The 27,613-nt window shown below is 36.5% G+C and overlaps 1 protein-coding gene across 1 annotated transcript; it reads left to right on the top strand.

Annotated features, from left to right (window-relative positions):
• Positions 1 to 1,965: 1,965 nt before the first annotated feature.
• Positions 1,966 to 26,804, top strand: st8sia3 (ST8 alpha-N-acetyl-neuraminide alpha-2,8-sialyltransferase 3). The gene is made up of 4 exons (XM_039750460.1): positions 1,966 to 2,483; positions 6,933 to 7,055; positions 10,220 to 10,777; positions 24,387 to 26,804. Exons 1-4 carry the CDS (start codon positions 2,320 to 2,322, stop codon positions 24,667 to 24,669), a joined length of 1,128 nt encoding a protein of 375 aa, XP_039606394.1. The 5' UTR covers positions 1,966 to 2,319; the 3' UTR covers positions 24,670 to 26,804.
• Positions 26,805 to 27,613: the final 809 nt, after the last annotated feature.

Below are 27,613 nucleotides of genomic sequence, written 5' to 3'. Positions count from 1 at the left end.
GGGAAGGGGGGCACTATGGAAATTTATAATTGCTGGATTTACCATGGTGGTGCAAAACTGCAAATGGTGCAGCTCGACAACTTCCACAATAAGGGGCTCCCACATTAAATTAAAAATTACATACATATATACACAACAGTAAAAATAAATATAAAATAAAATATAAAGAATGGAGATACCTGACAAATCTAAATCAGCCCCGTGTGAGTGGACACTGCAATCCACTGATGCCCTGTCCCAAGTTGTTTCTTTCATTGTGTGCAGTAATACTGGGATAGGCTCTGACCCCCTAAAACCCTTAACTGGATTAAATGGGTTTCAGAAAAATATGATATGGGCGGCATGGTGGCGCAGTGGTAGTGCTGCTGCCTCGCAGTTAGGAGACCTGGGTTCGCTTCCCGGGTCCTCCCTGCATGGGGTTTGCATGTTCTCCCTGTGTCTGTGTGGGTTTCCTCCAGGCGCTCCGATTTCCTCCCCTAATCCAAAGATATGCAGGTTAGGTGGATTGGCGATTCTGAATTGGCCATATTGTGTGCTTGGTGTGTGGGTGTGTTTGTGTGTGTCCTGCGGTGGGTTGGCACCCTGTCCAGGATTGGTTCCTGTGTTGGTGGGGATTGGCTCCAGCAGACCACCGTGACCCTGTATTTGTATTCAGCGGGTTAGAAAATAGATAATAATAGCGGTTAAGTACTGCTAAGTATAGAAGCAGATGTGTCACGTAAGTTGTGAGGATCTGATCAAAGGCTTTGCAATCTGGAAAGGTAGGAGAAAACCTTTCAAATTGAAATAAAGCAAAAATAAGCATTACTTTCCATCTTACTGTATATTTTATTTTAATTCAATAAATAAAATTTAATTTTACGGTTTATTACTGTTTTTTTTTTAACTAGATAGATATGGGGGGGCACCAAAATCTTTTAAGTGCTTAGGGCTTCTAAAGGTCTTCATCCGGCCCCTGTCTTTATTTGGATGTGTTTAATACACTAAATGTATATTTTCCTTACTCACTAAAACATGGAGCTACATCTACCTAAATAAAGTGGGTACAAATTGTTCCTTCATTTCTTTTTGATGCCTGAGAGTTTCCAATGCTATTCGTACAGATATTGAAACAAATACTTAAATAAGTTTCAGTCAGTAAAACACACCAAATGTTAACGACCATTTAATGTCTTATTTATTATCTGTGCCTGGCTACAATCAGTTTAATAAAGAGGTTAAGTAAAATTTGATGTGTAGTTCGTCATGCAAAAGTATACAGTTGTAACATCACCGCTGTTTTTTTTTTTTTTAAGAATAACATTCATGTTAATTTTTAATTCTTCTGCAGAGCACGAGAATTGTAAAATGCGCTTTTATGAGTATAGCATTTGTATAATAAATAACTATTAAAATGCTGTACAGTGTCGGGTCATCCATCGTCAGCGGGAAAATCTACAAGAGTCTATCATATCATCATAATCGTCTTCTTCTCATTAAAATGATCAGCCACCTTTGAAATCTGCTTACACTGACACAAAACCCTCGTGAAGAGGCTTAAAAAGGATGTTAAGTAATAAGAGCCTCATTAACCCAAGACCCGTTAATTTAGTCAAAATTATTTTCAGCATTAGACAGAATCATCCCCGATACAAATTAAATGGAATTTCTTTTTCTCAGAGCCCTGAAAAATCCAGCCAGTCCTTACGCAAGCGTCAAAGGCTCTTTTTTCATGTCGGAGTTAACGGTTTGCCTGACGGATTCCCAGGCGTGCGCCGGACCGACAGTAGGAATGGGAGATGGGCAGGACGCGCACACTCGAGTATAATACACGCCACAAAATAGTGCCGTCCCAGCGCTGGGAGTGCCACAAAAACCCTTTAGGTGCTCGGATTGCAGGGCTTTATTCCGTCTTTTTAATCAAAGGCCGTGTCCCCTTTAAATATCTGGCCGAGTTAGTTAATTAATTAAATCCACTGGCTTGTATCGAACAGAAACATTATTCCAATCACATTTATCTTGCAGTCTGGGAAAAGGGATGGCAGGTTTCTCTGGAGCCGTGCTTGAGAATGAGGGGGTATCTGATCACAGACGTATTACCAACGCAACCAGCTGCCATTTCAGCCACCGCAGCTCCTACGAGCCCTCCATTTTTCTCTAATTCTTAAAAAAAAGAAAGGAAAGGAAACGGGCTAGAGTATATATTTATTTTTGGGATCTGCGCACTTCCTTCTTTCTCTATTCAGCATTTAAAGGTCGCTTTTTAATGGACGTGTGTATATTGATTCCTTCTGATTTGTGATTTGTTTTCAGTTTCACGGTAATGAAAATAAAGCCACAATGGTTCGCATTGCTAGCGCGCTGGGTGTAGTAATGCTAAGCGTCGCCTTGATCATTTTATCCTTGATCAGCTACGTGTCAATCAAAAGAGATAACATCTTCACAACCCCAAAATATGCGGGTTCGGGGGCTCCTCGGATGTACATGTTTCACGCCGGATTTCGGTAAGTGTGCATGATTGGGTGTCTCTGCTTTGCCGTGTCCGAGCTCGTCTGCTGTGAGCTAAACTGCTCCGATTACCCACTACGTGCCAAAGTCGATAAGATAACGTGTTTTCTTGCAATTATAACAGCCTCGAGAAAAACCGACATCATTTTTCATAAGCGGGCGACAGTATTGTTTGAAATACGCAAGTCGTACATCATAGGAGGCCTTCAGAAATACAATGTGGAAGCCGGGCGGCGCAGGCGCCCTCAAGACGGCTGTGGCGAAGCCAAGCGTGGGACGAGCCTTCCACAATGGGGTCGTTTCGGTTTTATCCATCCATTGAGATAGATAGATAGATAGATAGATAGATAGATAGATAGATAGATAGATAGATAGATAGATAGATAGATAGATAGATAAATTAGATATATGTTAAGGTGTGTTGCTTTGGTTCCGTGTTAAATACAATTCCTAATATGAATAACGATATGCACCCATAGAATAATTTTGGAGAAAGTGCATTACATGTTTATAAAAATTCGATCACAAGTCCACAGGAGCTGCTTCATATACAATTATTTACTGGCAAATATGCTATTGAGGAATAGGTAATCGAACCTCTGTGCGGCAGAACTTAATGAATAGATACTGCATTTCGGGAAATATTTGGTAATTTTTGAAATGAAATGTCAATGTAAGCTTTTTTAGGCAAGGACCTTCAATACAATGAGAATATTCGCCCCGACTCGGCTAGAGCGCGTGCCGATTGCGCACATCTGCATCGCAGCCATTGTTTTATATGGGAGCCGTCCAGGGTGCTGATATACCAGTGTGCTCCCCAACACCCACTCGCCATCCCACCTCCTGCCACCTCCCCAATTTGATTGTTCTTTTTTGTTTACAGTCTCAGGGACCGGCAGCCATTTTGTAAATGTGGGTGTTGAGATATGAAGATAACTGATAAACCGTTGATTTTGTCTTTTAAGAAAAACAATAATTGACTACTAAATTGTATGAAGAAGTGGAAAATTTCGATTACTGTGACTTCTTTGTTCTAATGTACAGAGTAGCAAAACCACTATTGTATATTACTCAGGGGTAATGAAGTGACATATATACAATTTTATCATTTAGTATTTTAGAAAAATAATTAATTTCAAGCTGCAAAATACCAGTCAATCTGACTTTATTTCTGATAAGCACCTTTCACTAAGTGTACCCTGGCAAGACAGCTTGCAAAGCATACAACACTATAAAAAACAAGAATAACCCCCATGACACTCATACTATTAAATGTGATAACTATTATCATAATGAGCAGCTATGAAACTGGTTAAGTTTTTTCAAATAGTGATAGCTGGGATATAGTCTTAGCACACTACTGCTTAGTATTAATCAATCAATCAATAAATAGTAATACCCTGTACCACCCACTTTAAAACTATTAACCTTTAGTGTTGTTTTCTTACAGATAAAAATATTCTATAAGCAGTGTGATGCCAGTTTGAATGTTGTGCTTTCCTAGTAATAGCGCCAGGTTTTTCCTCAGTATACATAATGTCATTAAATCAACATATGGAAAATTGAGAAATTTATACTTTTTTTAAAAAAGTTTTGAGACTTTAAGGCAAATTTGAAAGTGTATAAGTGTAATGTGTATATCTTGTTTTTCGTATATAATTGAATTGTTTTTTGTGATTTTCAAATTTAACAAATCCTCATCTTGTTCACAAACATGTTTTTATCATTCATTTGTATAATAAATTGTGTAAAAATGTTCTGACAAAAGGTAAACATGTTTAAATATTAATGCATTCTCAATTTTTCTTCCTATCTATAGAATGTTTTTAAATTAATCATTTAAATGTACTATTTGATGCAAAATATTGTATTTCAAACAACATTCCATACAAGCAAGTCAAATTTTACAAAACTAGGATCAAATCAAGTCAATATATGATATTATTGTAATAGATGATTGTTAGTAATGATCGATTTTGATATATGGCCTTTTAATCCATTGGCTTCACAAAACAGAGTTAAAGGAATGCTCCACCCAGAAATGACCATTTTTGATATGTTACATGTCCCGCACTTTTAAAAATAATGGCACTTTACTGGGTTGTGTAGTTCCTTATTGAACCTTCGCTAATCAAAAGAGCAGTGCAGTCTGGGAAGGGTTCCTTGCATATGAAATCAGTTCTTTGGATTTTGAAAAGATTCCTAATTTGTGGATGAAACAAAAATCTTTAATGCGCAGTTGGCTACCTGGCAGTATGCTAACAGATCAGGAAAACCTGAACTTAGTGAGTGTCATTGTATGTACCAAGAGTCCTTTAAAAAGTATGAACCCATTGGTACTGTACAAATCTGTTACCATCTAGTCACCTGTTATGGATCTCACTAAAGAAAGGCTCTTTGTAGAACCTTCACACGGATATTTCTATTAGGAAACAAAAATGCTTCCCCTATGGCATCACTCTAAAGAACCACATTGGCACCCATTTGTAGTGATGGTCGAGCAAAAAATTAATATAATGTTTTCATACAGGAGAGTGATAAAAATAGTTTCAGACGTAATACAAGCCAATGGTGCCCATGGTAAACAATGTGGAAAACACAAACGGAAAAAGAAAAAAATAAATCTTGTTACTCATGTTGCATTTTCCACGGGTCAGATATGCAGTTGTGTTCTTATAACATGCAAAACGCAAGCATTTTTAGCTAAAACATTGTTAAATAAATACTTCTTAAAAAATCAGTGCACATCATAAACAGGAAATACAGTTCACATGGGATTGAGCATTGTGACTTAAAGATCCACCTCTCCTCCTCATTCATTGGTCAAGAGGCCTGCCTGGATAACTGTGACATTATTAGGATTATGTGATATGAGTAACATCAGTTTGTATCCTTTTTCCTTGGATGTTGTTCATGTTGTTTGATATTGCATAGTATTGTTCACCATTAGCTTGTATTATAGCATAAGCTTTTTATTTTATGTTCTCCGTCATCACCACAAAACACATGGAGTAAGCAACGTATACAAAAATCCTGTTTGGGTAGAGTATTCCTTTAACAAGAAAAGCCATTCAGAATCTTTAAAATAAAATGCAAAGTAACTTTCTATATCAACACTTAGTTGTAATGAAAACCACAAATTACAGTTCAGTAATAATGAATCTTATATATCACATTTCACAGTATACACTCTCACTAAGCAAATAACATCAACTACAATAGCAATTAAATGATCCACTTTATGTGGACTGTAATTGTATAAATGAACATACACTGAAATCAGCATCAGAATACTTCAAAATGCGTGCAATATAACATGAAAGCATAGGCATAGAATAAGTATGGGAGTTTTATAGTGCACATGAAAGAAGAGACACATATTTAGTCTAAATATAAGGTTTAATAAAATTACTAAAACAGATGCTGGTAGAGAAGCCCAATGAGCATTTCTCAGATTTAATATGGATCTGCTGTTCTTTTGCCAACGGTTTATAATGCTGTAAAGTTATTGCATGAATCTCTTATTTATACCGTACAAGGTGCATCTGCCTAAGGATAATTTTACGTGGCTAGAAACAATAGAGAGTTGTGCAGTAATAATAATATTCCACCCTTTGATTTTCAGAGCCTGCTTATTCAAATTCAGCATCAGGTGCCATAGCACCGGGCACAAGTCAGTAATCAGCCTTGGAGGGGCACCACTTCTCTACACTTGGAGCTCCCCTTAAAGGTTCCTGGAGCCCGTCCTTTCAGCAACAGGTGCAAGACGGAAAATAGCCCAGATGGCAGGCCTTCTCATTGCATTCATGGCCTAACACACACACAGATTTACACAGACAAACATACTGCACTTACTTACAAAGGCTCAGTTCAGTAGTCAAGTGTTTGTTTTTGAACTGTGCGTAAAACAGTCGTGAATAAGGGAAGAGCTGTGCTCTCTCAGGGGGTTCATAGACGAATGACAAATAGTGAATAATAACAGTGAGTAAAAATGGAGGTTAAATCATTGTGGTATAAAATGTGGCACTGAATAAATTATTTCTAACTTTTTAAGATTTCTTTTAATTTTAACAAAAAACTGTAAATGTTTTATATGATTTTTCACTTCTTATCATGTAGAAAGAATATTAATGTAGAAGATATTTACAGAATGTATAGAACTATGAAAACAATGTTTAGACAAACACTTAGACACCATTTTAGATTTGTGTTTGGGATAATGGTAAGCTAATTTCATTAAAAACAAAACAAAATGGGAATGGAAACTTCAAGGGGAGAAGAAACTGTAGTCAAACAAATGAAAATCAGACATGCAACTAATTAATTAGCTTCTGAATTGATTGTGTTAGGCTGGGGTCATTGATTAAAGCCACTCTTAGCAGCTGTCTTTCAGCACTGCAGCTTACTGACTGCTTTCTAATTGAAAAGAAATGGTCTTTTTATAGGTCACAGTTTGCAATGAAGTTTCTAGATCCATCTTTTATTCCACTTACAAATGCTTTAAATGAAGAACTGCAAGAGAAGCCATCCAAATGGCAATTCAACAGGACAGCTTTCTTACAGCAAAGGTGAGGCCAATTTAGATACAGAAAAATAATGGTTTAGGAATTTGCAGAAAATGTTTCAGTTAATGCTAGTTTGTAAAAGGAAATGTCACATTTTCAAATAATTAGTTCTCTTAAAATATCCTAATTAATTCAAAGCTATAATGCATGCGTAAATAAGCAGCCTACCTGCATGTTTAATAATAACAATTCATCATCATTATTATTATTAAAATGAAATTGTGTACCTTTGCTGATTATTGTCTGGTGTAATAAATAATACACATTAGAGGCTGAGGTATAGTCAGTTGAAGTAATATTTATAGTATTCTGGATTCCAAAATCAAAACGTTTCCCATTCAAAATAGAAAATCATTAAAACAAAGTAGCCTTAGACAAATAAACAGGTGTCATAGATAGATAGATAGCTAGAGAACAGGCACTATGCAATAGATAGATAGATAGATAGATAGATAGATACCTAAGAAACTGCAAATAATTAGCAGTTACTGCCCTGAGAAAAAGTAAGCACATGTCCCTGAGAAGTGTTTAGCCTTATAACATATATGAAAATAAGAAAATGTGATTCTTTGTGCAATGATACCAAAGGTGACTTCATCAGACTAATATCACTAGAAGCTATTTCAGTCAACAGAAATGTAACTCGGATTCGGTACTGTGTGGTGTCCACTATTTTGGCAGAAATTACATTAATTAGAATTACCTTTACATTGATTTACTGATTAGATGCTTTTACAAAAGCAACATACAAATGTGGTCAACATAATCAGGTTAACAAGTTTAGGGACAGTTTTGAAACACGTGCTACAGGTCAAGATTTGGCCTTTCTTGTCAGTTGCCCTGTCAGATATTTTTACTTAGTGGTATCTTAGCCCATTCTTTCAGGCAGAATTTTTTAATTATAACATTTGTGTTGCCTTTCTTGCATGTATAGCCTACTTATATGCCTTCCACAGCATTTTAATTGATTTAGATCTGAATTTTAAATCTGCCTTTGTTGTTGTTAGGTTTTTTGTTGTAGACTTGGACAAGTGTTTTGTATCATTGTCTTATAGCAAAATCCATTTTATGTTCTTTGTTGCTTTTAAGCAGGATCCCTCAAGTGCTGCCTGAGTATTTTATGGTACCTTGCAGAACTTATGGCTCACTTGCACATGTTAAAGTACTACTTGGACAATCAAAAATATTATATTATAGTACTAGCCCAAAAAACAACATGGGTCGTTCAACATACCAACCAATAACATATAAAAAATGGATTTATCGTGTTATCAATCACAGTGTAGAGATACAGTAAGTGGTGTGGTGTATATGAACAGAATGCTGCTCTGATTCCCATTACCCCTTATTTTTTAGTGTTTTTATTGATTTAATTGTTTCACGTGTGTATTTTTTAGATAATTCACTTAAGAAGTGATATATACTGTAGATAGATATGGGTATATATATATTTATATATATATGTTGGTTTATTAAGTTTATTAAGCTTTTCAGCTTTTTCACTCAATAATGCTCAAACCCTGAAGAAGCAAGGCACCCGAAATCATAATGGTCTTAATGCTCTTGTCTACAGAAAGGCAGCTTTTCATATTTGCCAAGCATTACATTTGGCATTACGCCATAACATCTACAACGTTGCCTCGCCTATCCAGCTGATATTGTCCCAGAAGTTTACTTCTACCCCAGATTTCTAGCAAGCCTTAGTCGCACATTTATGTCCTTTTTTGACAGCAAAGACTCCGTCCTTTCTAACCTTTTATGTACACAAAGTGTGTTCAATCTTTCCAGCTGCTGACATTAATTGGATCCTTTGGATCCTCTGATATGACTCTGGAGTTCCCGGAAATTGCATTATAAATAATTTGGTCAGCACATGGGCTGACTTTGATGGGGATGCCTGCTCTTGGTAGATTTTTCTCCATCAGTAGATACCCTGACTTTAAATTCCATTGCAGTTGGTTAAAAATCGTTGGTGACACATTGGCATCAATAATCATTCACCGTAGGGCCTCGAAAAGCTCTATTGATCTTGGCATGCTGCCTTATCACTCACCTGTACAGTCTGGATTAAACTAGACCAAGTTTCTCATCTTTAGGTGAAGCTGGGCCCTTCAAGCTGCTTTGAAATGGTTTTCAAATTATGTGATCCCCTTAGACACACTGTAACCAGTTTAGGAGGGGATTAAATTAGAGGTGTTCTTTCTTTTCCTGTATTTTTTTTGGATTATTACACATTAACTATTTATATAATGGTTATATCCCTTACTATGTTAAAAGGTAGAACACTGTTTCAGGGTGTGCTGACATTTTCCAAATGCTATGCATTGTGGTCAGCCATTTCATCTCTACTGCTGCAGTCTAACAGGGCAGACTGCATATTTTGATGTTTCCATCTTAGCAATGGCAGAGTTTTAGGCAGTTAGCAATATCTTATTGAAATTAAATGGCTCTTGTACCAAATATACTTTTTACAAGAAGCGCTTGATAGAAACCGATAAAGTGAAAGGTATAAAGTAATACAGTATGAAAGCCAGAGAGAAATACATAGAACTAATATCAAAGCTGCTACATGCATGGATGGCTACGTTATTTAGTATAGCAGTGCTGCTGGAAACAGTAATACCAGTATTAATGGGATAAAATCCAAAGAAAAAGTAAATGTGTAAAGGAAGGGATTTTGTTAAGATTTATAAGACATTTGGTGTGATGTTAACAAACAGTTAAATGGAAATGTTTCTGTTAAACCGCAAAGAAATGTGATTTTCCTCAATCTTTTGGTATACATTTTAGAATTTTTACTGCTTTTGTATTATACTCAGTTTGCAGATGAATGTAATTATTAGAAATGTTTCTTTTATTCAATATAAGTTCCAGGAGCCAGAGTAGAGTTGGCTCCTTCTTAGCCCACAATGTAACTTGGATAGGCCCCTGACCCCAACAGCACTTCACTGGCTTTAAAGTGTATGTGACTTGTTAACATCAATGTAGAACTCCAGCCATTATTCTGTACTACGTTAACTGACAAAGCCTCAGCATCTGGTGAAATGCCCTGATAAATTGAATTTATTGTGCAGAGAATGCCCTGATAAATTGAATTTATTGTGCACATTAGAATAAATGTCCTGACTTAATGTTAATGCATTATTTATGTGTGATCTTCTCTTTAGGAAAGAAATTCTACGCTACATCGATGTAGCAAAAAACTTCACCTTGACCAAGAGTGGTGTCCGAGTTGGCCAGCTGATGCATTATGATTATTCCAGCCATAAATATGTGTTTTCCATTAGCAATAATTTCAAATCACTTCTTCCCGATGCATCACCTGTATTAAATAAGCATTACAATGTCTGTGCAGTAGTAGGGAACAGTGGCATACTTACAGGTAGCCAGTGTGGACCAGAAATAGACAAGTCTGATTTTATTTTCCGTTGCAATTTTGCACCCACCGAGATTTTCCAAAAAGATGTTGGAAGAAAGACCAACCTCACGACTTTTAACCCCAGTATTCTTGAAAAGTACTACAACAATCTTCTCACAATCCAGGACCGTAATAACTTTTTTCTTAGTCTGAAAAAATTGGATGGTGCCATTCTTTGGATCCCAGCTTTTTTTTTCCACACATCAGCGACCGTCACCAGAACCCTGGTTGATTTTTTTGTGGAGCACAAAGGACAATTAAAAGTGCAGTTGGCTTGGCCTGGAAATATAATGCAGCATATTAACAGGTAAGGAGCTGTTTTTTTAAATCAACTATATATTAAAACACGAAGGTCTGTGTCTATGCCCGGTTCCTCCAAGCAATTTGATAGGTTAGTTTGGCTTTAGTAACGCAATCGAGAGAGGAACTGCATGTGTGAGACGCATGTGGAGGAGTAAAAGGGTAGGGGGCATGCTGAGAGTTGCCTTCAAAGACAGTAAGAGTAAAAATAGACAGAAGGCGAGCAAGGGGCCTTGAAATGACAGAGTCTGAGAAGCTGGCTTCATGGGAGCTCTGGTCAAGAGAGGTTCAGACACAGGTGAAAGGCGGTCAAGATATGCATAGGCAAGCAATATCAAATATTTTTAAACGTACGCAACTACATGTCTTCATCTGACTAGTACTTGATAAAGGAGTCAAGATTTGCTTTAGTTGCTCCTCAGCTTCCTCTGCCTGCTATTTTCCCTTGATGTTTCCACTTTGTATCTGTTACTTTCAGCACTAATTATACCAAAGTCACTGTTATGTTTTGGACTTCAATGTGGTTCAATGAATGTTATTTTCAGAATTTCTACATGTTTATTTCTAATGTGTGTTTATTTTGTTTATTCTGAAGAAGTCATTTTGTTTGGTATGGTGACCAGTTCCATTTTGTTTACTGTTGTTATACCTGTTGCTGGTCACAATGACACATTATGCTATTTTGGACTAGCTGTGCTGCCCATCTAAGACGTAATCCATGTAGACCTCAACATTAGCGTTTGCAGTGCACAATGCAATGCGTATGTCTCTGTTACATGTCGTTTGGTGTAGGATTTGTAAAAGCAGTGGTTAATGTTTGGGATGTACCTTCTGTTGGAATGACAAATGCAAAAAAATATTTGTGATGTGCCATGCTTTGGAATGACAGAGACGTAGCAACTGGACAGACACACTGACTCTTATCCTTTCATTCAGGTGGATGGCAGCACTCGGTAGATTCTTAGAGAAAAAAAGAACAAGTGGTAAATATTAGGGCAAGTTAGGAGCAATTACTGAAGCTAGTGTTAAGAGATATGACGGGATTGTTAAGAGAATTGTAGTTTAATGTTTTGGTTTTGATGATTTATTCTGAAGGCTTTTTAATTTTGATTTTGGCTAGCTCTCTTACCATGACTATGTTATTTTGTTTTATCAATTAAGGTCTTAACTTCTCCAGGGTTTTATTGTTTCAAAAAGGTGAGCAAAGTCTCACTTTCAAAATCTAGCCTTAGCTTTTCCCTTAAACTCAGAAGCAAACCTCAGCCTACACAGACTAAGAATGAGTAAAAAGGCTAAAAAACATTCAAAAACTAAAAAAAAAAAAATCAAAAAAGAAGAAAAAGGGGACACCAACCCTCAGCTGTGGTGTCAAGGGGACCCACCTCCTAAGGTTCATCAGTCAAGGCACATAATAAATTACTACAGAATAAATATAATGCAAAAATACAATAAAATAATCCATCTATACAATAAAACAATAATTCCAACAATAATCCTAAAAACATAAAAACAAGGACAAAAAACAAAGTAAGAATTTCTAAATGAGAAATAGACACATAGAAAAAGATTATATTAAATAGAAAGGAGACTTGAGCTGGGGCATAATAATACTCACATCAAAGAGCAGCAAAAGGTTGGGCTAATGGCAGAGACCCAGCAAACTACTATCCTGCATAATCTTCTCCTATTCAACACTAAGTCGAACTTTTACCTGGTAAAAGTTTGCATTTATTTTTCTATTTTCTAGAGTCCTGAGCTGTAAAAACTTTATTATCTGTCCATTTTGTTAACATGCTTATTGCCATTAAAGAGTCTGTGCAAGTCACATCTTCATGGAGTGCACATCAGCAACTAGCTAAACTCAAACCCTTAAGAGGTAAAAGTAAATTGCTTAGCAACCATGAAAGAAAATGATTCTTTTCTTTGTCTAAACATATCACATACGTACTGCATAATGAAGTAATGTGACAAACTTTGGCCATCTCTTAAAATGATTTAAGAATGTGTATTGTGATGTCTATCTATATATGTGTGTCCGAATGTCACGATAGGAATCTTTGGGCACAAAATCTGAAAAATAAATACCTTAATATAAATGAAACTTGGCACAGTTACTATTGCTTAAAAAGATTAGAAATCTTTGATTTTCTGCAAAACTATTTCATTAGATTTTGATGTACATACTACAACTATGTATAGGGAAATGCTGTGACATTTGCAAATAACAGCTTGATTCAGGGAAGTCACGTACAAGAGTTTTATTTGTAAAAGTTTTTCTGTTTAGCTACATTGTGCTGACCCATCAGATTAAAATCCCACATTCGTGGCAAGTTTCCTCCCCAGAATTTTGGACATTACAACAAATGTTAACTATAAATTGTGATGAGTTCTTGAGAGGTCTCAAAAACTGTGTTTCTACTAGTGTGACAAACTTGTGATCAGCAGGAATCTCATGTTGTTTCACCATTTCTAAACTAAATGGCCAAAATGCCATTTCAAGATTTATAGGAAAGTCATGTACAAGGTGCATTCATATTGTTTTTATTTTTCTGGTTAGCTAGATTGTGATCTCATGATGCCAATCCTTTAGGTTAACATAGCACAAGTGTAGCAGTTTTCCAGGATTCTGGACCTTACAATGCATTTTAACTTTAAATTATATCCTCAAATTGTTTTCTGTAACATCTCCAATTCTTCAATGAGACTTATTTCTTCTTTTATTTCTTCTTCTTCTAAAGCTTTTCCCACTTTCATGTGGAGTCACTATATTGGACCAGCCTCCTCCACTCTCATTTGTTCTGTATTTCTTGGCCTGATAGCCCTTAGGTCTACCTTCACAAAATTCACTTTCTCTTTGGTCGTCCTGTTCTCCTCCTTTCGCACACCTCCATATCCATGATTCTTCTCCCCACACTGCTTACCTTTCTTCTCATGACATGCACATACCACTTTAACCTTCTTTCCTGTATTTTTTTTTACATTACCCCAACTGTAACTGTACCTCTGATTTTCTCATTCCTGATCTTATCAAGTCTTGTTAGTTCACAACCCTAACCCTACGCTTAACCCAATTTCCGATTTTTCCAACCTGAATGAATTATGTGGTTTATTTCTACATGTAGCTCTACATTTTCTGTTGTTTTATGCAAGATTTGTGAAGTTTTCCACCCTTGTATGTCTTTCTTACTAGAGGCTAAGTTCTCATCGTGTTCTTGTCCCTTAATTGTTTTACTTTTTTTTCCTACTAATCCTGAGGGCCCTGTTCTTAATAGCTCTTCTCCACTGCTTCAGTTTCCTTTTCACAATATTCTTAATGGTGCCACTCTGCACAATGTCATCCACAAATAGTAAACATCATGGGGCTAAATGTACTCTTCTCCTGGTAGTAACATCCATAACTAGAATTAAAAGATAAGGGATCAGTGATGATCCTTGATATAATCCAACCTTAACTGCAAACCCATCTTTCATGTACATCTCTCTTGTGTGTTGGCACCCTCAAACATATCCTTAACTATCCTCACACACTTCCCTGATAATCCCACCTCCCTAATACATCACCACAGCTCTTGAAATCCACCTAGATTCTTAGATGGCTTTCATGATATCACACAGAAGCTTTACAATCAGAGTAGTTCTAGTAAATTGTTGGATATTTTAAAATAGACGGTATGTCTTGTTGGAAAAATTGGTATTTAAAGAAAAATATCTGAAGATATATGAATCATTAAATCATAGATACTGTACATGGAATAAGTTACCAAGTAGTGAAGCTGACAGTAGTACTTTGAGCACCCTCGTGACTCAACTTGATTTTTCCATGAAGAGTTTGATGAATAAAGATAGACAAGCCATGTTGTGCTGAATGGCCTGTTCTTGTTGTAATTATTCATGGTGTTTGTAAGGGATGTTGTTGTTCTTTATTTAGGTGAGTTTGCATGTAATGCACCAGCTATGTCTATCTGTCTGCTTATCTGCATGGAACAACTTAGCTCCCAGTGGGCTGATTTTGTTGAGATTTGGCACACTTATCAAAGAAATTTATTGATACAGTTCAGTTTGAGTTGAGATATCTCAAACAGATCTAGAAATTCAATTGTACCTTTCGAGCAGCCTGTAACAGCTAACTTTTCCATTGAAACAAATGAGTTACTATCTATCTATCGCAGTGATTTTCAAGTGGTGTGCCATAGCACACCAGGTTCACAGTTGTGCAGCAAGCGTTTTTAAAACAAATGAATTAAAGACGTCCTCTAAAGAAATAAAACACAAAAGAAGTCTACAATGCAATTTTTATACCATTTTACATGATTTATATATCATTTTAATAATATACATGTGAAATATAAAGCAATAAATGTATGATTAAATGCACTTAAAGCCAGTTTATATGTCTCAACTTGTCTCAAATTTGAATACTAAAACATATTTTGTATAATCAATTTATATGAAAATTTTCTTCAATAATATACACATTATGTTTATGCTACATGCGCACTATGCCTTGCTCCAATGAACATGTCTTATTCTTGAACACATCTAGTGTTCCTATTTATCCCTCACTATGCCGTAGCTGAATATGATCACACATACACATCACACATATTATAATAATAATAATAATTCTTTACAGTGTTTTGTCACTACTCAATGTGTTTTGCAAAAAGCACGTAGGGAGGACCTGGAACGCAAACCCGTAATCACCTTACTGCAAAGAAGCAGCGCTACCACTGTGCCACCTGCTTATAATACAAGTAAAGGAACCTGATAATTTTGAGTATTATTTTTTTTTTACAAAGTATTATAAATACATAGTTTGAAAAAGATTTTTAAAAAGCCACTTTGGAGCAAATAGGGTAGGTAATTACTATTATTTTTTTTTCTGTAAATCAATCCAAATTTTACCTATTTTGTTGTCAGATCTGCAAAAAATGTAACATATTTTTGGTGTGCCATAGTATTTTGGTAATTATGAGGGACATTCAAAAAGTTTCCACACTTTTCTTTACCTCTATTTCTTAAGAATTTCAAAAACAAATTACATCACTTTTCTACATAGTCACCTTCATTTGCAATGCAATTTTCCCAGCGTCATACCAACTTTTTAATGCCCAATTACTACACCACCCGCTATCACTGTTTCCAATGAAAATATAAAAGTGCAGAAACTTTTTGAATGTCTCTCATAGTTTATTTGTGCAATGAAATCACTGATCTATCTAATTGTTCAAAAAACAATTGTGACCAAAAAAGAGAAAATCGGAACACGTTTGGACTACAACAGTATCATCACAATTCTAAAATATGTATAATTGTCTATTAGGCTGTCAAGAATTTTGCACATGCCTGTCCTCTTCCACACTGAATCATAACCTTAGATTGTCACATAATGTTTTTCTTAGCATTCTGATAGTGAAACAAAATGGCAAGGCATCCTTCGACTTTTATGGTCAAAACACATATATTAGAATAGTATTGTTGAACTGCCAACTGGGCAAAATACTCTGCAGCTGATTTTTGTGGTGAAACGTTAAAGGATGCTACAACTAAGGTTGATACCCACTGCATTATAAATTCAAGGATTTTATATCATATCAAGACATTAATGAATAAGTTAATTTAAATAATTTAAATACTATGGGATGCCCTATGGGGTTCTGGGTGGTCTTTTAGTTTTGGGGACCCTCGAGTTTTTTTTTCCTCAACAATCAATAATAGCTGATATTTTTATTTTCCTCTTCTTCCTGGTCAATTGACCATACCAGACATTACATTTACTTATGTGGCTGACACCTTTACACAAGGTGACTTACATCATTTGACATGTAATTCTTTAATTTTATTTTATTTTTCCAATTGGGGCACAGCCAGGTGAAGTGAGTTTCTCATGGTCACACAGTCACAGCAGATTTGAACTCACAACCTCAGTGTGTACAATCCAAAGCCTAAACCACAACCCCACACTGGCTACCATACATTGACTTTGGCTGCTCTAACCATGAGAGGCCTTTATCTTTCTGTTGAAATGTGTCTGTTGTTATTTCTGAAGCACTTTGAGCTTTGCCTCTGTTTAATAATATGCTATATACATGATGTTGGGGTGTAAAGACACCGGGGGCCTCATGTATAACGTCGTACATAGAATTCACACTATAATGACGTAAGCACAAAAGCTGAAATGTGCTTACACACAGAAAAATCCAGATGCAGGAATCAGTGCGTACTCCAACTTCCACGTTCTTCTACTCCATAAATCCTGGTCGGCGTGAAAAGTAACGCTTGTGCACGCGCCTTCTGTCCCGCCCCAACTCCTCCTAGAATTACACCTCTTTGAATATGCAAATCAATATAAATTGCCCTTAAGCTCAGCCTTCTGTGAAAAGACAATAGGAAAAGCACGGGGAAAATATAAGAATTTCAGCGAATACCAAGTGGAGGCAAAGAAAAAAACATACTATTTGTTTATTAAAACTGGGGTACGATCAACAAAAGGAAGTTGATCGAGTGACATAGCGTGTTGGAGTAACTTGAAAGCTCATGTTCACAAAGTCGCACAGTGCCGGAAATAAAAAAAGAAGTTGTCAGATATCAAAGTCACCATGAAAAGGCGAGTCGTAGCCCACCGTCTGAGTGCCATATGAAAGCTTATTAGGGTACAGGTAAAAAAAAAGGCACACAGTGGAGAAAAAGCACGAAATGTCAACTTCAATCTCGAAATTTCCACTTTGATCATGTAGTTTATTTTGTCTTTAAAGTAGAACATCATAAACTTCATCTTAAAATCGTTTAATTAACCAGTTTCTAAAATCATATCGTAATTAAAGTAGCAAGTTAAATGCTTTGTTTTGTATGTGATCTTCCATGTGCTCTTTGTATGTGAATCACTACTTGCTTCTTAAACCGGCTCTCTTCATCCGACTGGACACAGAATCCATTACATTAGTGGTATTACAGCTCTCTGAATAACTAAAATACTGAGATGTATACGTGATGTCATTTTCATGATGATAGGAGTTAAAGCACGTTATTAAACATGGGTTTCAAGGCGCAGTGATTTTGCGCGACCTTCAATGAAATTATTTATTGCAGCAGTACTCATGGGCGGCTCTAGGCTTGTGGCGGCCCCGGGCAGAGAAAGAATCAGTGGCCCCTTCGCCCGCCAATGTCAGTATGGTATTTTATGCACAGTGGATGGCCATGTCCGTTGCAGACACTGCATAGCTGTCTTGTGCTCATGACACAAGTGTTTAACTTTTGTCGAAATTTGCCGCTGCGTTTTTAACTGTGTCGTTATTTTCTCTTTCTGTTTTATATTCAATATATGTTGGCGTGGCTGCCTCTACAGTCCTTGCTCTTCTTTCTCCAAGTAACTGATCGCCACACAATCAGCTCTGTAATAGACGTTAAGCCATCTGTAAGGTTAGAGCGCCGATTCTTCAAAACATTTGAGGAATATTGAAATATCTTCATAGTATATGTTTAATTATTCTATCCTTCACGCCAGTCCCAGTGAAGAATATAGATTATTAAAATGAAGTTAAAGTTTTATCTATATAATATAATAAACATATTTTGCTGCATTTCATCTTAAAAATGATATCATCATCATATGTAAATACGCGCTTTATAAAGTGGCGCAGGTTGTGCAATATTATAACTGTAGTACAAGGTTACAGTGGGGTGATTGTACTTATAAGTACAAACAGTTCTACAAGGAGCAATTGATTAAGTGCGTTTAAAGTTCATGGGATGAAACTGTTTCTGAACCGCGAGGTCCATACAGGAAAGGCTATGAAACGTTTTGCCATGGCTGAGGTAGCGTGTGCCTGATGCTGTATACCGATAATTCTCTTTCCGATCAGCTGCTGCTATGATTCCCAACTCAGATACAGTGATATAAATACTCCGAGTGGTGCAGTGAGAGTAACATGGAAAAAGATGATCCGCTGTGGCAACTCCTAACGGGAGCAGCTGAAAGAAGAAAAGGAAGATGGTGCAGTGAGAGTAACAACGCTAAACCAGTTATGGTATTTGGAATACTATGGCTATTCCCTGGACCATTATATTGTTACAAGTTAATTACAATCAGATGCATTACACTAATAAACAATATGCGGTTAGTTAAAATAAAATAAAAGAGTAACCACACAGGAACAGTAGCACTGCTTTGACGCTGGGTGTCGGCAGTCTGCAAAACCGAGCGGAGAACTTGCATACGACAAGGTATGAGGTACCGTGGAAAAGCATGTGGCTTTACACCAAGTGTAGGTTTTATACATTGTGTTTATACATCGTGATTTGAATGTGGGAAAGTTCTTACGCAACATTTCTGTTCGTACGCATCGTTTATACATGAGGCCCCAGGTTAGCGCTAGGTTTAGGGTCACTAAAAAAAATGTTAGTAGTGATTCAGTGGCTTAACCAGAGCGTTAGTGATCCGAACAGTGGGTGTCAAATATTCATAATCTTCCACTATTTATTCATTCAGAACGGAGTAAAAAAATGTACCTTTTAAAAAAGTTTAACAGTATGAGTTTCCTATTAATAATGAGGTTCTCACAGTGTTATGGTGGTTGCCTTTCAAAGTCCAGCAAGAACTAATCATAATTTGCTGCATATGTGGCATGTCAGTCTACTGGGTCAGCATCCTGGTATCATAATTTAGCTAAACAGAAACATAAAAAATGAACATACGTATCTCATACATGACTTTCCATGCGGTCTTAAAATGCCTTCTTTTCTATTTTGAGATATATCAGATACATTTTTAGATATATGAAATACTTTCTGAGATATTTAAAAACAACCCATGCATTTTTAGATCTCAAATATATTTTGAGAATTTTTAAAATCTTGAATTTTGAATCTCAAGATTCTTAAAATGTAATTAAGATCTCTTTAAATGCAGTTGTGAAATCTTAAACTTGACTCACCTCTTAGATATATAAAATTAATCTTCAGATATCTTGGGGTGGGTTCCTTCTCTATTGGACATATCTCAAATTGTATTGAAAGACACTTTAAATGCACTTTAAGAAGACAGGAATTATTTGAAATATCTAAAATACAAATAATAGTGTCTTGATATTTTTTGCAATACGTTCTTACCATTTGAAAATATGCCAGATTGACTTCCTCTTTATTTTACGATACATCAAATAAATGTTAAGGCTTATTAAAACAGGCAGGGAGTAATACTAATATCATTAGAGATTTCACTCAGATTTTTTCAGTTAAAAAAGTCAAAGTAAAATTGCTCAAGATATACCACATTTAAGATATCTCTAATGAACAGAAAAGTGTTTGAAGATATCTTGAAAGGTATTTCAGGTATTTGAAAAACAAATCTGAAATTTAAAATCGGCGTTTGGTTTAATGTCAAACTTGATGCCTGCTTTGTTGATCCTGTCGTCTGAGAATGTCAGATTACATGACCAGCAGCCGCAGGGAATGACAGATTAGATGACTCTGTCAGGACTTTCCAGCACAGTTTCACATTTCCAAATATTACAAACCTCGTCCCTTTTTTTGATCAGCTAATGAAGTGCTGCTAGACTGTGCCAGTGCTCTATGAAAAATCATCCGCATTCTTTATTCTTCATAGTTGCATTATATGCATTGTATTTCCGCACAAGCTCACATTTATTGTCAGCTCTCACATACACAGGAGCCCACTCTTACAACTAAAGACAAAATCAAACTGATGCTGTCTTACGGCGTATGGGTGGACTCGTGCCACCTCTACGACTCGATCTGACAAAGTCAAACAGGTGTTAGTTTACATGATTGTTTCAGCGATTTCCAGTCACAGACTTCTTTTACGTAATCATTATCCTGCAGCCACAACATACTGCATATCATAGTCTGATATCGAAGCAACTCAGTCTAACCAGTCTTAGACTCTAACAGGGCCTTTAAATATCATAAATATGTTTTATATCTACCGTAATTGATAATCTAGCACATTGAGCAAACTAAACCATTATAATAAGCAATGAATTTCCAAGGTGTAGTTTTAACCAGTGTAAATGAATTTTTTTGTCAATCTTTCACCATACTCTTGCTCAGAAAAATCATCAATAAATTATATTTTTTGCTGTAGATACCTTTTTAGTCAGATTTCAGATTTAAAATGAATAATCTATATACTCTAATAACCCAATGATTGTTGAACATGAAGTGCGTGCAGAGACTGATTGAGTAACACTGATGACAGCTTGATGATGGTGCAAGTCAAGAACAAATACACATTCGTTCAAAAGACTAGTTAAGCCAGAGAGAGAGAGACCTTTAAATAATCCAACAAAATCCTATTAAAGCAAAGCGCCAAGCAAGATGTTGTTGTAACCAATCCAAAGCTTAGTATATGTAAGGCACTAAGCTGTATTTTGGAAATTGATCTTTCTTTAGCTGGAAAAAGAGCGATCATACAAATCAGAGAATGGGCAATAGAAGCACAAACAAGATGTCATTTGATACTCTCGTCAATACTGAAATTCAGCCTTGCATGCCAAGAAAAGTATTAAACACTTCAAGAGTTAAGAGGATTCAAAGAAAAAAGTCATCCAAAGATGTGTTAGCACCTTGATTTGCAAAGTTTTTACTGGGTTGACTTGATACGATTTAGCTTTCCTCTTAAAAACCTGCATAACATTCATAATTTTGTTATGTTTTTCATTTGTTTGTAATGTACCTAAATCATATAGTGTTATATACTGTAGCACATACTAAATATGATAAAGCCAGAAATCTCTAAATCTGCCCACTCTGTGATTCTGCTACAGTTATAATCCATCGGTTCACGCATGCTGAATAACAGTTCTAGTTATGGTATACCACCATGTGTTTGTTCACTCCTACATGTTCAGAACTTTTTTATTCAAATTGAAAGAAAAATATTCTGAGTGCATCAGTTTAAAAGACTACTTTTGACCAATGAGCCAATATCAAATTTAACACATGTCAAGGGTAAGTTAAAGGATAAGGGATGCTAAAATGAAATGTGGTTTGGAAAGAACATGCCACAAGGTTAAATGCATGAAAGACCAAAGTAATTTTGGATGTAAAAAGACAATAGGTGTGCAAAAGGTGAGTGCATGGCCAGCGGCGTGTGTTGTAAAAATGTTGGAAGAAACGCAAAGTGAAAGGAACTCCTGAGGAGATACTTAGTGACTTGTAGAGAGAGAAGTACTACTTAGATTAAATAGGCTAAATTTAACGAATCACCAAGGCCAGATAATAGTTATCCTTGAGTGCCCAAGGTAGTTAGTGAGTACACATTATATATCTTGGCGCATACTTATTGAAAATCTGTACACTGGGGAAATTCTTAAAGACTGGAGGCTAGCAGATATTTTTCTGTTGTATAAAATGGCTGATTAAGCAGATCCAGGTAACTGTAGGCCAGTAAGCTTGACATGCATCACAGATAAATTAATGGGAGGAACGATTAGTGAAAACATTGAGAAACACGTAACAAGAACAAGAGCGTTAGAGAAACGTTAGCATGCGTTCAGTCAAGAAAGGTTGTGGTTCGACAATATGTTGGAAATATGTGAGAAAGCAACAAAAGCATATGATCAGAGAGGGTCAGATGATATTATTTATATTGATTTTCGGAAGGCATTTGATAAGGTCTCATGTGACAAGTTGGGAATCAAATTAAAAGAAGTGGAAATTCAGGGCATAGTGTGTAGGTGGATGAAAACTGGCTAAAACACAGGAAGTAGAGGGTTATGGTGTGAGGAACCTTGTTAGAAATTGGAGATTTTACAATTCATGTCCCTCAGGGATCTTCCGTTTTAATATACAGAAGGATCTGAAAATGAATATTAATAACAAGCTGGTTACATTTGCAGATGATATCAAACTAAGTGCAATGGTAGATAACCTAGAATTCATTGATTCATTACAGTGGGACATGAATAGCATACAGGCTTGGGCATATTTGTGGCTGATTAAATTTACTGTAAGTACATGTAAAGTATTGCATGTAGGAAGTAAAAATGTTAGGTTTGAATACACAAAGGGAAGTCTGAAAATTGAAAGTACACCTTATGTGAAAGGATTTAGGAGCCATAGAGAACTCATTGCTGTCAACTGCCAGACACTGTTCAGAAGCCATTAAGAAGGCTAACAGAATGTCAGGTTATATAGTGCCTTGATATGTGGAGTACAAGCCCAAGGAGGTTATGCTGACGCTTTATAACACACTGGTGAGGTCTCACCTGGAGGACTGCATGCAATTTTGGTCTCCAAACTACAAATAAGAGATAGCAGTGCTAGAGAAAGTTCAGAGGCGTGACTAGGCTGATTCCAGGACTGCAGGGGATGCGTTATGATGAACAGTTAAAAGAGCTCAGCCTTTTCAGTTTAAGCAAACAGAGATTAAGAGATAACATGATTGACATTTTTAAAATTTTGAACATTAATTGGTACAGTGGATCCAGGCTGTTATTAAAAATGAGTTCAACATGAACAAGGGGGCATTGAAACTTGTTAAGGGTAAATTTCCACACAAACTTCAGAAAGTTTTTCTTCACACAGAGAACCATAGACACATGGAATAGTTTACCAAGTAGAGCAGAGCAGGAGGGAGTAGGACTTTAAAAAAATTGGTATGCTAACCCAAATCCTAATGCCAGAAAAAATATTTTGTTTGCGAAACCAGAAGTCCATCAGAGAAAATATCTGTGAAATGAAATAGATTTTCCTAGTATCAGATGCTTAGGAAACCTTTGACCAACCTTTATGCTGGCACTCTAAACAACATCATGCTTTAGGCCCTCCTGGGTTCTGTTGGGTTGGATCACCGCGGCAATGACAAATGCCAACTCAACAAAACTCTGGCGCTCATAGATAAACAAAATGGCATCCCAATAAGATGTTATAAAACTTTGGCTTATTACCTGTTGTGAATTTTAAAAAACCAATATGAAATTCACTTTCTGTAGGGTTCGAAACTCTGGAATCCATGTAGAATATGTGCTCAACAGCCGTAGAGAAGGCAGGAAAAAAATAAAAGAAATTAACTCATTATAACTCTGGAGTGTTGAGCTTTGTTGGGCTGAAATTTGTTGAAAGTTTTCAAATGTTCAAATGTTTGTTGTCTTTTTCACAGGCACACAGTGACCAAGCCAATTTCTCATGGAAGTTGCAATGTCATTCTCAGGAAATTACATTTGACGTGTTGCGTGAGAATTGCATGGCAACTTCTATAAGTAAAGTAATTGACTTTTTTACTAATTGGATCACCGTGCTGGCCCTACGACTTCTGCAGCATTTTAGATACTAATTTTCTAGCAGAAGTGTTTCGCTTAGCCGATGGATTACCCACACTTTTCTTTCAGCCTCACTGAACAATTTCTGAGCACATGGGAAAAACCAAATGCCTGGACTAATAATAAAACTCTAAAACTGTGATATGTTACACAAATGTGCCATGGCAGGCCTTATAATTTACTCAATGTACATTGTATGTGCAATTCAGTAGACCACATCACAAACATTATAAAAGATGTGTTTTGGTTTTTCATGTCTTCTGCTTACTGTATTGAAAATTGTTTGAAATATTTTAATAACCAGTTTTTTCTTGTTTTGTGTCATACCTTTAACAGGTACTGGAAGACTAAGCATTTAGCTCCTAAACGTCTGAGCACGGGCATTCTCATGTACACTTTGGCTTCAGCAATGTGTGAAGAGATCCACCTTTATGGATTTTGGCCCTTCGGTTGGGATCCCAACACAGGAAAAGAACTTCCATATCACTACTACGACAAGAAAGGGACCAAATTCACCACAAAGTGGCAAGAATCTCATCAACTTCCAACCGAGTTTAAGCTGCTTTACAAAATGCACGAGGAAGGGTTGACCAAACTGACTCTTTCACACTGTGCCTAGTAAGTCAATATTATTAAAAGTGCCAAAATATCATTAAGTGATGCCCTACCTGGGTCCATTGTGGACATAATAGTGATCACAACTCACTTCATAATGTATTGTGTTACCAGACGCAGTGACTTAGTATGTGCAAACTGACCGCCAGTCTCGGAATTACGGTTTCAATTATTTTGTTTGCACATTTAAGGGACCAATTTTTTTTTTTGGAAATGCTGAATTAGAAGATTTATTACTGTTATGTTGAATGGGTTTGGAAAATATTTTACGCATGTAAGCCACAGAGAAAGTAAGAAAATGAAAAACAGTGAGTGAGGGCTGGATTATATGTATTCCTTTTGAACAGATTAATTTTCCCCAGAAAAGAAACACTGAAAAAGTTTGTGAACCTTTTCACTTCAAATCTGTTTGCTCAGAATATGTAAAACAACAAATCTCATAATGTCCACAAAGCTTTGAGTGCATTGTTTTAGACTCAAAGCACCACACAGCCAACATCATAACAGAATGAGAAATAAATAATGGCATATTCAGCTCTTAAAATCCAACATGTTAGGCCGAAGAAAGTTCATTCATTTAGGAGTCAAAACGATAAAACTGCCAGCATGTCTTTCAGGAGGACTTAGTAGGGCACCACCTCATTGTATTCCAACTCTCATCACTCTGCATTGCACTGTTTGCATTTTGTGGACAAATTCTCCTTAAGGGAACTATATGAAGGCATTTCCACAAAAAGTGTCACACACTTGTTACAATGACACTTCCTTTTTATGTATTTTATAATGTTGTCCAGTGTAGTATTAGGATGGTATGAGTTCAGGATTCACATAACTGTCTTTGAATCAGTGTGGCACATGTTTAAATGAAGTGAGGGAATGGTGGGCGGCTTGTCAATGAGGAGAAGCTAAATGATGCATGTTATAAAAAGTATCCGGATGAGGTATTGGGACACCGTGAATGGACTGAATGGTCTTCTCAAAATCCTATCTGGTGTTCTGCTGCATATCCCAATGTTTGTTTAGCTGCAGCCGAGGATGCAGGTGTAATTGTGTAATTGTGTTTCCTGAAAATGGTTGATTTTCATAAATAATGAACAAGACAGTAAACGACATAGGTAAAGAACATGGTGGACGGCTTGTCAATGAGGAGAAGCTAAATGATGCACGTTATGAAAAGTATCCGGAAAAGGTATTGGGACAACGCGAATGGACTGAATGGTCTCCTCAAAATCCTATCTGGTGTTCTGCTGCATATCCCAATGTGTTTGTTTGGCTGCAGCCGAGGACGCAGGTGTAATTGTGTAATTGTGTTTCCTGAAAATGGTTGATTTTCATGAATAATGAACAAGACAGTGAACGACATACGTAAAGAACAAGTGATTTTTGTGAGTGTTTCCCGAGCCCCTCATTATCTGACATTTAACAAAGATATTCAAAGTACATCTTTGTTTGCTCCCCAAAAACATCCACATCGGAAAATTACAGACTGTCGACAGCAGGAACATCCATCCCACGCATTTCAATTGTCAAATATATCTTATACTGTCACACCAGATGTGCAAGTAAAACTAATAATAAATCACGGAAAACTCACAAAAGCACTCAAAATAAAGACCAACTTTAGTTATTCTTATTAGATAAACATCAAAAAATGGGCACAAAACATGACGTGACTTCCTTGCAAAAAAGAACAATGGTGAGCAGCGATTAAAAAAAGGTAGCAACACTTCACAAAAGAGTAGTTTAAACAAGATATGAACAAGATGCCAAAAAATAAAGAAGTGTTGCCTTTCAAGGCACATCAAAGCCCCATGAGGACTTGTTCGGGCACTGGAACTGAATCTTTTTATGCCTGGAGCGTGCTGTATGTGGTGTTATAGCTCTCCTCAGCCACTGTTTGGGGACTGAACCATGTAGTTAGCAAGTGTTTATGAAGAGGATGCCCTATACCAGATAGAAGTATCATGTGTAATCTCAGGCCACTTGGCCACACTGTCTGTAAAAAGTTCTTGATGAAGGCATTTCACTTGGAACGTTTAGCAATGAGAACCCTTTTCAACTCGTGTAGATGGGATTCAAAAGGTTGGGAATAGGAATAGGGATAAGCATTCCATCCACTGCAACTGTAATGCCAGGTATGCCTGAAAAGGCCTGAAAACCAGCTTTATTGTCAAGCAAGGCAGACTGCCCCCTCTTACTGGAAATCCTATGTAGCTGCATGCATGGTGCAACAGTGATCTGATGACTGCATGCACAGATTTGGACATGGCAGCCTTTCTGAGGCCATGTGCATCATTGACGATCTGCAAGAATCCACTGGTGGTGCTGATGTTGAAAATAATTAGTGGATTGGTTCACTTTTTCATTTCTGAATGAGATTACAAGATATGAAGGGTTTCAGAAAACATTTGTTATGTAACGAACAGTCATAAATACAAGATAACAAAGCTTTTGAGGGTCCCAGATCACGTTCATTGTTTGCCCTTATGTTCTAAAGGGTGAATTAACGTGTAATCATTTTAGGTCTTTATACTCTGGATATGATACAGGAAATAAACACATGTTGACATTAGATAATCTCACTATTAAGGTGTTGAACTTTAAGTTTATTTCTTACTAACGTTACACAGTATGGAGTATTGGGGTCTGTATTTAGAAAAACTCCCCACGTCCTTATTGAGTTATTTGATTTGAATTGGTTTAAATGTCTATTATTTTACAGCTGCCTGTTAAATTACATTGTTTCCCTTTTTCTTATTTGCTTCTTTTTAATATGGAGATTCATTATAACTGCGGTGGGCTGGCGCCCTGCCCGGGGTTTCTTTCCTGCCTTGTGCCCTGTGTTGGGTGGGATTGGCTCCGGCAGACCCCCGTGATCATGTGTTCGGATTCAGCGGGTTGGAAAATGGATGGATGGTCTATTATTTTACAGCTACCTGTTAAATTAT

Source organism: Polypterus senegalus, chromosome 4 (assembly GCF_016835505.1).
Source record: "Polypterus senegalus isolate Bchr_013 chromosome 4, ASM1683550v1, whole genome shotgun sequence".
Lineage (NCBI taxonomy): Eukaryota > Metazoa > Chordata > Cladistia > Polypteriformes > Polypteridae > Polypterus > Polypterus senegalus.
The sequence above is the reverse complement of the archived record's forward strand: the minus strand, read 5'-3'. Positions and strand labels throughout refer to the sequence as shown.

Bases quoted from the DNA above. Each gene is read 5' to 3' on its own strand.
- st8sia3 (XM_039750460.1), top strand. From the start codon at position 2,320: ATGGTTCGCATTGCTAGCGCGCTGGGTGTAGTAATGCTAAGCGTCGCC. The intron at 2,484-6,932 runs GTAAGTGTGCAT...GTCTTTTTATAG, and splicing joins ATGTTTCACGCCGGATTTCG to GTCACAGTTTGCAATGAAGT. The intron at 7,056-10,219 runs GTGAGGCCAATT...TCTTCTCTTTAG, and splicing joins ACAGCTTTCTTACAGCAAAG to GAAAGAAATTCTACGCTACA.